The 12,002-nt window shown below is 34.2% G+C and overlaps 1 protein-coding gene and 1 long non-coding RNA gene across 18 annotated transcripts in view; one reads left to right on the top strand and one right to left on the bottom strand.

Moving 5' to 3' along the window:
* The window catches only part of LOC107967589 (uncharacterized), a 97,944-nt gene that overhangs the window by 23,425 nt on the left and 62,517 nt on the right, over nucleotides 1–12,002 (bottom strand). For all 4 annotated transcript variants that reach the window (XR_008538521.2, XR_008538523.2, XR_008538522.2 and 1 more), the window contains 2 exons: nucleotides 4,907–5,037; nucleotides 3,278–3,344 (listed from right to left, as the gene is read on the bottom strand). This is a non-coding gene — a long non-coding RNA (uncharacterized LOC107967589). The remainder of the gene's footprint in view (nucleotides 1–3,277; nucleotides 3,345–4,906; nucleotides 5,038–12,002) is intronic.
* Nucleotides 1–12,002, top strand: part of PPP1R12A (protein phosphatase 1 regulatory subunit 12A) — a 161,426-nt gene that overhangs the window by 133,361 nt on the left and 16,063 nt on the right. For all 14 annotated transcript variants that reach the window (XM_001163581.6, XM_009425902.5, XM_016923913.4 and 11 more), the window contains 6 exons: nucleotides 3,271–3,361; nucleotides 4,462–4,662; nucleotides 4,901–5,069; nucleotides 6,092–6,213; nucleotides 7,916–7,981; nucleotides 11,362–11,378. In XM_001163581.6, the coding sequence (XP_001163581.2) occupies nucleotides 3,271–3,361; nucleotides 4,462–4,662; nucleotides 4,901–5,069; nucleotides 6,092–6,213; nucleotides 7,916–7,981; nucleotides 11,362–11,378 (666 nt within the window). The remainder of the gene's footprint in view (nucleotides 1–3,270; nucleotides 3,362–4,461; nucleotides 4,663–4,900; nucleotides 5,070–6,091; nucleotides 6,214–7,915; nucleotides 7,982–11,361; nucleotides 11,379–12,002) is intronic.

Here is a 12,002-nt window from a genome sequence, read left to right as displayed (position 1 = left end):
AGAAATTACCTGGTCATCTTAGGGTTAATTGTCTAAGGAGGTGAATGCTAAGAAGAGTGTCATATATTCTAGTTTTAGAGAAACAGATTCCAAAAATTTCAGGGTTGTAGAAAGAAATATGATTTCCTTATATATATAAAAAGAATGAGGGCTCTCTAAAAAGAGTTTTGAAAAAATGGTAGATGATTCTAAGGATCTTTGAAGATATGCTATACTCGCTGAACTGAGAGCTTTAAAGGACACAGAGAAAAGGCATAAAACTCACAGTAAATTCAGAGGTTTGTTATGATTGTATGAATAGTGTTAGGCTAAAAAAATGAATTACAAATTGAGAAGAATGTTAAAGCTAACAAAAGAAAGAGCCTTTTTTTTTTTGAGACAGAGTTTTGCTCTAGTTGCCCAGGCTGGAGTGCAATGGCGCAATCTCAGCTCACTGCAATCTCCACCTCCCGGGTTCAAGCAGTTCTCCTGCCTCAGCCTCCTGAGTAGCTAGGATTACAGGCATGCGCCACCACGCCCGGCTAATTTTGTATTTTTAATAGAGACGGGGTTTCTCCATGTTGGTCAGGCTGGTCTCAAACTCCTGACCTCAGGTGATCCACCTGCCTCGGCCTCCCAAACTACTGGGATTACAGGCATGCGCCACCACGCCCGGCTAATTTTGTATTTTTAATAGAGACGGGGTTTCTCCATGTTGGTCAGGCTGGTCTCAAACTCCTGACCTCAGGTGATCCACCTGCCTCGGCCTCCCAAACTACTGGGATTACAGGCATGAGCCACCGCGCCCAGCCAAGAAAGAGCCTTTTTTAAAAGTAGCATTTGAGCTGGGCACGGTGGCTCATGCCTGTAATCCCAGCACTTTGGGAGGCTGAGGTGGGCGGATCACGAGGTCAGAAGATCAAGACCATCCTGGCTAACAGGGTGAAACCCCGTCTCTACTAAAAATACAAAAAATTAGCCAGATGTGGTGGCAGACGCCTGTAGTCTCAACTACTCGGGAGGCTGAGGCAGGAGAATGGCGTGAACCCAGGAGGCAAAGCTTGCAGTGAGCCGAGATCGTGCCACTGCACTCTAGCCTGGGCGACAGAGCGAGACTCCGTTTCAAAAAAAAAAAAAAAAAAAAGTAGCATTTGAATAAAGAAAACTCACTAGATCATTGCTTGGGGTTTTGAGAGGGGGATACATGGAGTAAACTTAATAAATTTAAACAGCATAGAAGATAGAGATACAGTTGACCCTTGAACAATGCAAGGGTTAGGGGTGCTGACTCCCTGTGCAGTCAAAAATTTGCGTAAAACTTTTGAGTCCCCCTAATCTAAATTAATAGCCTACCATTGACTGCAAGCCTTACCAATAACATAAGCAGTTGATTAGCACGTATATTGTATGTTACATATATTATATACTGTATTCTTACTATAAAGCTAGCTAGAGAAAAGAATGTTATTAAGATAATCATAAGGAAGAAAAATGTATTTACTACTCATTAAGTGGAAGTGGGTCATCATAAAGGTCAGAATTCTCTTCGTCCTCACACTGAGGAGGAAGAGGAGGGATTGGTCTTGCTATCTCAGAGGTGGTGGAGGTGGAAGGAGGCAGAAGAGGCAGGCACACTTGGTGTAACTTTCATATAAGTGGACCTGCACAGTTCAAACTTGTGTTGTTCAGCAGTCAACTGTACTCTAGTTCTATAAGTGTTCTCTGAGAAATGTGAGCTAGGTGGTGTAATTCGATGAAGCGTTAATGATTGAACTTCCCAAGAAATATTGATTATCAGAGGAAAGTCTTTATGTTGTGTTGCAGGGCTCTGTCATATCTTTGCTTGTTTGACTCTTTAATTATTTAACTTTTTTTTTTGAGTCTCAACTCTGTCACCCAGGCTGCGGGGTGGTACAATCTCAGCTCACTGCAGCCTTGATCTCCAGGCTCAGGTGATCCTCTCATCTCAGCCTCCCGAGTAACTGGGAGTACAGGCATGTGCCACATGCCTGGCTAATTTTTCTATTTTTTTGTAGTGACAGGTTTCCTCATGTTTCCCAGGCTGGGCTCGAATTCCTGGGCTCAAGCAATCAGCCTGCTTCAGCCTTCCAATGTGCTGGAATTACAGGCATGACCCACCACACCCAGCCTTACTTAACTTTTGACACAGATTACTTGCTATTGAAAAGGTGCATACCCCGTGACAAGAGGAAACATAGGCTTAAATTTATAAGAAGAAATTTAGTGAAGATAAATGCCAAGTCCTGTTCTTTATATCAGAAAATCAGTTACTTAGGAGTAACATGCTGATTTAAAAGCTGTTTATATATAAAAAAACACTGGAATTTTTTAGAGCACTCAAAAGTATGAACAATAATATGTTGTCTGACGTGTTATTAGTAAAAGCACACTGACAAGAATGCAGGGAGACCGGGCGCGGTGGCCCACGCCTTTAATCCCAACACCCTCTGAGGCCGAGACAGGCAGATCACTTGAGGTCAGGAGTTCGAGACCAGCCTGGCCAACATGGTTGAAACCCCATCTCCACTAAAAATAAAAAAATTAGTCGGGCGTGGTGGTATGCGCAGGTAGTCCCAGCTACTCAGGAGGCTGAGGTGAGAGAATCACTTGAACCCGGGAGGCAGAGGTTACAGTGAGCTGAGATCGCGCCACTGCACTCCAGCCTGGGCGACAGAGCGAGACTTTGTCTCAAACCAAAACAAAACAAAACAAAAAGATTTAGAAAGGAATTTGATACCTGTCTTCCAATATTTGAAAATACTGTAGGTAGAGAATAATTTAAAACCCCTTTTAGTAGGTCATTAAGTAAGATGCTTAGATTATCACTTTTGGGGGATGTTTTCAGGGCTAGAGAAGAGGACCTTCCTCAGTTAAAAACAGACAAAAAATTTACTCCTTATCCATTCTGCTTAATTGGGCTAAATGAAATCCTTCTATTTTTTTCAATAGAGCTAAAATTTTTAATCTTCAGTTCTCTAAATCCTTTTCAAAAATGTGGTTCCATCTTAAAATTAAATTACATTATTTTTAAAAATGTAGTTAGGAAGTTAAAATGTGATGTTAAAATATAATTATTAAAATATAACTAGTTCCAATCTAAAAAGAAATTACAAGATTGCATTATTGAATTTCAAAGACCATTTTCTGAAGACTTTTCCTTAAAACTTATTAAGATATTAAACCTGTATGTTTTATTCATATGCATTGATAGATATTTACATTCACAGGTATTGTATTTACAGCTAACGATTTTTCAATTTACTACTGTAGATCATACCTCACTCCTGTTAGGGATGAAGAGTCTGAATCCCAAAGAAAAGCAAGATCTAGACAAGCAAGACAATCTAGAAGATCAACACAGGTATAGTTAATGTAATTAATATATAAAACTTACATAAGTAGCATATAAAATATATATACACACACTGACATAAAACAAGTTACCTTTCTCTTTTTCACTTTGTTGTGAAAATATTGATGTCAGTATATAGTGTGAGTAAATCCTTAAAAGGTAAAGGTTGCTGTAGTTATTCTAGTAATTCTAGTGTGAATAAATCCTTAAAAGGTAAAGGTTGCTCATAGCCTTTTGTATGGTTACACTGCTACTATTATATTTCATCTAATTAGCATATGCCTTTGTGTCTTTATGAGTATTTTTTAAATCCTTATTCCTAATACAGTGTCTGGCCCAGAGTATTTGGTTAGAATAAATTAATCATATATGATGTCTAATAAGTATTTAAAAGTTCTATGAATATTTGGAAATCGGGGGCAGAGAATAGGCTCGTATATTAGGTATAAACAACTAATGTGCAAGTATGAAAAAAATCTCATTCAGGCTGGTGATCTCCTTACCTCCGTTTTGCCATTCTGATTATGCTGTATATGATGTATACTTTTGTGTCTTTCTGCTTTCCCACAGTTAAGAAGCTCCACAGTCCAGATTCAGCTGTCTATCCTTACCATTACTTAGCTTTCAAGCTGAACTATTTGCTAGGGCCTTAATATACTTTTTCTGTCTTTATACTTTTCACTTCTTGAAATCTAACCTGTTCTTCAAGGTCAAATCTTGAAAAATTTATCGAAATCTCTTTTAAGCCTTAACAATCATCATGCATGTGTATATAGATACATATACACACATATATATACACACACACAGACATATATATAAACATAAATATTTATAATATACAAACAGTACAGATATTGGCTATTCTTCTCTAGTTTGAACTTGTGGGGAACATTTATATGCATAGAGTATCCAGTACCTATCGTTGTGCTTGCTAATGGTGATTCTTCATAGAATGAATGTAACTTGCTGTTTCCATTTGCAAACCAATTTTAAACATGCATATTTGACTTTTAATGCATTTGTATGTAATATATCTATTTCTAAAATATTCCTTGAAACAAGCTTTAATGCATCTCATAATTATATTGATCTTTTTGTGTGTGCAGGGAGTGACATTAACTGATCTTCAAGAAGCTGAGAAAACAATAGGAAGAAGTCGTTCTACCCGAACCAGAGAACAAGAAAACGAAGAAAAAGAAAAAGAGGAAAAAGAAAAACAAGATAAAGAGAAACAAGAAGAAAAGAAGGAGTCAGAAACATCTAGAGAAGATGAATATAAACAAAAGTACTCCAGAACGTATGATGAGGTAACAGTATATCAAAAGCACATTTAAGTCAAATGGTATGAATAGTCCTTATGATCCTTAACATACAAGAGATTTATATACCAACAAACCATATGCAAAATACTGTAAAGGATTTTAGCTGGAAATTTGAATTACTTTGGCGTGATTAGTATACTATTTCTTTGAAATGAATTTTTAAGTATTTTGTTTTTAATTGTGTTTAATGTTTCAAATGGGTTTTGATCTTAATGTTTCACAGACTTACCAGCGTTATAGGCCAGTATCAACTTCAAGTTCAACTACTCCATCCTCTTCACTTTCTACTATGAGCAGTTCACTCTATGCTTCAAGTCAACTAAACAGGCCAAATAGTCTTGTAGGCATAACTTCTGCTTACTCCAGAGGAATAACAAAAGAAAATGAAAGAGGTAAGAATACCAAATTTTGAAAACACTTTGCTTTCTTCATATAATCCTTTGGATTAGGGTTTCCTAAATAATAATTCAACAGTAAAGGAACAGCATCCTAACTTGTGATTCATTGAACCTAAACAGAAAGAATATGAAGGTTGAGAATGAGAAAAGTAGAAAACAGAAATAGAATATGGCCTGCTGTTGATACTAATATTTTTATAACCTAATACTTCACAAAAATCTTCATGTCCACCTACAAAGAAAAGTTAATATCGAACTGGTGGGTGACTATTTCTAGAAGCAGTTTACTAGTGTAGTACTTCTCAGATGCTTTAAGCTATTTCTTGCCTACTGTGTAGATCATATCATTTAAATGTTTTTTTGTGAAATTGTTGTAAACTAAAATTACTAAATACATGTAATGCTCTCACTAAAACACATTTGTATGCTTATTTCTTAAAAAATACATTTCTTTCTCAACTATATATTGGCATATTGATACTCATTACCATTTCCTATTATTTTATATAAACTTTCTATTTAAATTTTGATTAATTCCTACTTTAAATCAGATATAAGTACTAAATATAGGCATTTCATATTTTAAAGCCTAAATCTTACAGTATTAGTCATGATAATATCAGTAGTAATGTAGAATAAACAGCAGAAAATAAAGTTTTTTCCCAATTTCCAGCTATATATTTTCTCATGTTGATCATTGAGATATTTCAGTTCTTTAAACTTCTATGTGTGAGGCCCGCATTGTGTTCGTAAAAATGTTGAACCAACATTTAAAATTAGAGATACTCACTTCAAACTTCAGATTTTTGCCATTTCTTGAAAAGTTGGCTGACCTGGCAACACTGGATCTGAATTCTCACATACCAACAATTGGCTGGAGCTAAGTAGTAGCAGCTGCCTACCTTCCATCCCCCTAGATAGTCCCCTGGCCCATTTTACCCATTGTTTTTACAATTACCTTGCAAAATATTGTCAAGATATATTGCTATATTGTGGTTCATTGCAATCCTTAACAGAGGGAGAAAAAAGAGAAGAGGAGAAAGAAGGAGAAGATAAATCACAACCTAAATCAATCAGAGAACGACGACGACCAAGAGAGAAAAGAAGATCTACAGGAGTTTCATTTTGGACACAAGATGTGAGAACCTATTAAAATACATTATTTGATAGTATTCTTGATAGTATTCTTAATGTGTCCAAAAATACATACTAATAATTTCTTATATGCCTTAGATTTCATATTCCTTAAATCATCACTGTGTTTTCTGAGTTGTTAAATAAGAAAAATTATTTTTAAGGATAGTTAACTACTTAGATTGTTGGTACTACTTAAAAGGAGTGGTTCTGACCTAATTATGGAATAGAAATAATAATGTCTGAAGCTCAGAGTGCATGTACTGATTATTTTATAATAGGTAAACTGCTTCTTGTAAAAACATCTTTTAAGAATTTCTAAGGAGTCTGTTTAATTTCATTTTCATAAATGTCATTATAAGATCTACATTACAGATTACTTCCATTTCAAAGCATGCTAAATAGAGACAGTGCTTTGCTTATCAAATTACAACAGTCTTGTAAAAATTAGTGTTTTCCTGGTCCTTGACTGTAGGCCTGACATTGCTATTCATTGATTTTGTTTCCATTTTCTAAAAAATAAACCTTTTATTGAAGTATGGCATGTTTAGAAACATAATTCATACATGTATAGCTTAATGGATTAGCACAATAGGAGCATATCTATGTAATCACCACTCAGAATGATGAATAAAAACAGCAGTGTAGATTGCCCCCATGTTCTCCCTCTCAATCCCTATCATCCTCATTTTCAAAGTCAGCTAGTATCCTGATTTCTAACACCGTAGTTAACTATGCCTGTTTTTGAAGAGCATATGACTAGAACTATAAATTTTATAACTCAGTGTTATAAGATATATCTATGCTATTGTATGTAGCAGTACATTTACTTCTATTGTTATAAAAATATTTTTTAAAGAAAATTTCTAACTATTTCACTGAAAGAACATGGAATCATCTGTCTTCCTGTTAAACTGACCCATCTCTCACTATATGTTCCTCTTTTATCTCTAATATTATATCTGACCTTAAATACTGCTTTTTTGAAAAGCTTCCTTTTGATTATCTTTGTATAATATATTTTCTGTTATTTTCAATTTATTTGTTTTTTTTAATAAACAACATATTTAGGTCAACTTTTTTCTGAACTTTTTTTTAATTGCAGTGTTTCAGTCCATTTTAATTTTACTTAATTACTAATTACTTAATTACATGAAACAAATAACATTGTCATATGCAGTTTAAAATATATAAAGAGCTAAGGCATATGAAAACAATAGCACAAAAATATGGGAAAGTATTAAATGGAGTTGAAGAGTTTTAGTATCTTTGCATTGTCCATGCTGTGGACAAAATATATATTCAACTTGATGAATCAAGAGTGCATATGTCTATTTAAAAAAGTTTAAAAAGAGAGGGAAAATCATACATAAATGACAAAGAAGGGAAGAACAGATGGGGAAATCGAAAAATAGTTTTCTATTTTTCTTTTGATTTTTAATATAGAAAAGTTAAACATATACTTTATAGAAGTAACATAATAGTATAATGAGCCCTACCCGAAGTATTCATTTTTTTCAGCTAAGTTCCCACTCCATCTCCCAACTCCCATATTATTTAGAAGAAAATCCTAGACATCTCATTCTATCTACAAATGTCTCAATGTATATTCTGAGAGAGAAGGACTCCCAAAAATAATTTTAAAAAATAATTTTTGAAATTATTACTAAAATTTCCTAAAATATAAATTGGCAATCTGTTTTTAGAGTGATGAAAATGAACAAGAACAACAATCAGACACAGAAGAGGGATCCAATAAGAAAGAAACTCAGGTAAATACCATTACTTTTTGTATTGAGAAGTATTCATATTTTTTAATAATTACTTTTAAATTGTGTTTTATTATATTTATTCATGCAAAGCAGTTATTGCATACTCTACCTACATGCTGGGTATGCAATATCAGTGTTTGCCTGGGGATCAGGATTAAAAGGACTGGGAAGGGTCACAAAATAATGTTTTGGAGGTGATGAAAATGTTCTGGGTCTTGATCCTAGCAGTGGTTTTATGGATATACAGAACTGCTAAAACTCGCCAAATTGTACACTCTAAGTGGATGTAATTTAATGTATGTCATTTAACCTTCGGAGTTAAAAGAAAAAGCAAAAAAAGAAATAGTACCCTTGGCCAACGGAAAATATCTAAAGGATAATCAGAAGTAGTGGAAATCCAGAAGTAGTAGGCTCAGATTTTATTTCTGTAGATTTTATTTCAAAGTTATGTTCTGGAGAATATAGGCATCTTTTAACTTTCTTTTACATGTATTTAGAAATTTAGAGTCTCCAACAGATTTTTATGTTGAGAATCTAAAAGACATTTTTTTCCTCTCAGTACTGATGAAGGACCTAAATCAAGTTTGAATGACAATGCTGCACAGCCAGCAAGGGTTGAAAGTTCCCCCGACCCCCTTCTTGATTGTTTGGCTGTGTAGAAAGCTAAAAAAATATTCAAAATATTTCTGTTCATATGAGGATAGAGCTGAACAACACGAGTCTAAACCTGGCACTGTCTAGCATGAAATAGCATTCTGGTCATATTAATATTTTCTTCATTTTGAGTTGAAGTTCCTTAATAGAGCTATTACATTTCTTTTTAGTCAGCAAGGATCTACAGTAATGTGAACAAAAGTTGGTTACCTGTGCTAGGTGACGGTGAACATTATTTTAGGGCCAAGTTTGCCTATTTTGACCCCAAAATTTTATTTTATCTTTAGGTGGCCAGACAATGAGGAGTGAATTGGTTCTGAGGTTAAATTATTTGCAGGCCTAAAGCTTTAACTGTTACCTAAATTTTTTGGTTATCAGTTATCAGAACTCCCCAATTTACCTATGTCCCTTCTTTATTAAACAAGAGGGGAGGAAATTAGTAAACCATCCCCATCTGACCCCTCTCATTGCCTTATCACGCAGACTCCAGCCCCCACCAGGCTGGAGTGGAAGGGAGATTGTCTGGCTTTTAAAGTTGTAATTTTGAAGCATATTGATATATATTGTATTTTAAGTTTTACTGTTAAAATTATATGAGATAAGTTAAGATGAAGAGGAACATTGTTTCTAAGAAGAAAAGTTTTTTTATTTTCAATTTAAGTAGTTTTTGTTTACTTTAGATTGTTTAGAGTTCTTTTAGTTATAAGTAATGAATAACATATAAAGAAATATAACAAATATAAATAACAATATGAAACCTAAGTCAAACTGGATTAAACAAAGAAAATGTATTGTACTCCAGTTATATTCTGCAGTCCTTTGTGTCAGCTTCATCCTCAGGCTGATGTACCTCATAGGGATAGGATTATAGTTGGCTTAGGATAGACAGGGCCTATCACTGAACTGTTGCAGCCATTTTGCTACCAACATGGGCCATGTGTCATCTCACCTAAACCTAGTAACTGCTATACCATGAGAAAAAGGAAGAATGGATGTAGATAAATAAATAAGGTGCAATGTATGTGCATAGATCAATATTTTCTATATTCACATAGATATTATGTGTCCAGAAAAGGTTGGTTAGATAACAGTGGTTATCTAGAGAATGGAGGGATGAGGAATTACACAGGAACTTTGTATACCATTATATGAACTTTACAATACCATAGTCAGAAAGATATTTCTGAATATCTTTCTATATATTTTGATCTTTTTTATCTTTAAAAAGATATTTTTACTTTGGGAAATTAATCTTAAAATGTGGGGAACAAGGGCATTATGCTAAATGAAATAAGCAAGTTACAAAAAGACAAGAACTGTGTGATTCCACTTATTTTATTTGGGTATCATAGAAACAGAAAGTAGAACCTTTGTTGCCAGAGCTAGGAAGAGGAGGACAAAGGAAGTTGTTCAGTGGATATAGAGTTTTATTTTTGCAAGATGAAAAAGTTCTAGCGATCTTTTGCACAACAATATGAATATAATTAAAAATCCTGAACTATATACTCTAAAAAATGGTTTACATGGTAAATTTTATATTACGTGGTTTTTACCACAATTCTTAAAAGTTTTTAAATAATGCTAGGCCGGGCATGGTGGCTCACACCTATAATCCCAACACTCTGGGAGGCTGAGGTGGGAGGACTGCTTGAGGCCAGGAGTTCAAGACCAACCTGGGCAACATAGGGAGACACTATCTCCACAGTAAATTTAAGAAATTAGTCGGATGTGATGGTGCATGCCTGTAGTCCCAGCTAACTAGGAGGCTGAGGCAGAAGGATCAGCTGGGCCAGGAGGTCGAGGCTGTAGTGAGCTGTGATCGTATCACTGCACTCCAGCCTGGGAAACAGAGCGACACCTCATCTCAAAAATAGTAATAATAATCAGTGATAACACCATGATTTTTAAAGATAAATGGAATTTGAGTGATTTCTCACTAGACTTTTTATTGTTAAAATTTAAATCAGTGAATGTAAGTGCAGACTATAAGGTAAGATGTATTATTTTTGTTTGATATGTAGACATTTTAGTTCATGAATGGCCATTTTACTGAATTTGATTATCTTGAAAATTGAAATTTATTCTTTAAAATTGTTAGTTGTTGTTAAACCAAAGAATCAATAAAAGAAAACATTACCTTAAAAAACAATGTAAGGAGCAAAGTTAAAATTGATTTTGCAGAGGAAATTTACAGACTTTAGTAAAACATTTTTAGTCCAAAATAGACTTTAAACAATCCCAAAAGTAACCTAGTAATTTTACAGTATCTCCAAAGATAAATATAATGGGAAATCACTAATATTTAAATTAAGAAGTTTAACAAACCATTCTGAATAAATTATAGAATCAGTGAGTATTTCAATAGAAAAAGAAAAGGCTAAATTTGACTACTGAAAAAGACTACTTTGGCCCCCAGTAAGACTGTTTTACCTTATTAATCATTTCACGATTTAGATAAGACTTTCTGGAACTTCAGTGTAGCATACCACTTGCTTGAGAAAATTAAATTTCCTGTCACCTAATTGCTGACCTTAAAGGTATATAGCTAGATTTCGAGAAAGTAAATTTTAAGCAAAATATGTATATACTGTTATGCATAAAGAATCTTAGGTGTTCATTCGTTTGCTTCTATTGATACTACATTAAATTTACTTATAATCATAGGTTAATAGTTTAATGAAAGCATAAAAATTTAGTATGCCTATGTTTTTTCTCTTTCTTTCCAGACGGATTCCATTTCTAGGTATGTTTTATTTATTTTTTAACTGACATTTTTTTCTTATTTTTATCTTTGTTAAAAATGTGTTGCTAGGAATTTATGGATTTTGTAAGTTTATAGAATTATTTGATAATTAAAAAAACAGAAATTTTGATGGCCTTATCATTGTTACTAGCTTTCTTTGTTAAAGGTTTTACTTCAAGATCACTAGTCAGAGCAAGTAAGATTTTTCCCCAAATCTCTACAACAAAGGTATTCCAAAGTTTCTTAAGTTAGTTCAACTATCTCATTATTAACATCAGGGACTGATAAAACCCACACTTGGCCAGAAATGTATTTGATTAAGTATTCAGAATCTTCTCTTGTAGCCCTGCTTTAGACAAAAGAGAACCAGTGAAGACACTTTAAAAAAAAATGTCATCTAGCTCAACCCTGTAATCCTAGCACTTGGGGAGGCTGAGGCAGGAGCATCACTTGAGTCCAGGAGTTGAAGACCAGCATGGACAACATCAAGACTCCATCTCTACCAAAAAAAAAAAAAAAAAATTTTCTTAATTATCCAGGCATAACTGTATGCTCCTCTATTTCTAGCTGCTGGGGAGGCTGAGTCAGAAGGATCACTTGAGCTCCCAGGAGTTCAAGGTTATA

This window comes from Pan troglodytes, chromosome 10, assembly GCF_028858775.2.
Source record: "Pan troglodytes isolate AG18354 chromosome 10, NHGRI_mPanTro3-v2.0_pri, whole genome shotgun sequence".
Lineage (NCBI taxonomy): Eukaryota > Metazoa > Chordata > Mammalia > Primates > Hominidae > Pan > Pan troglodytes.
This window is presented reverse-complemented; position numbering and strand designations above follow the sequence as displayed.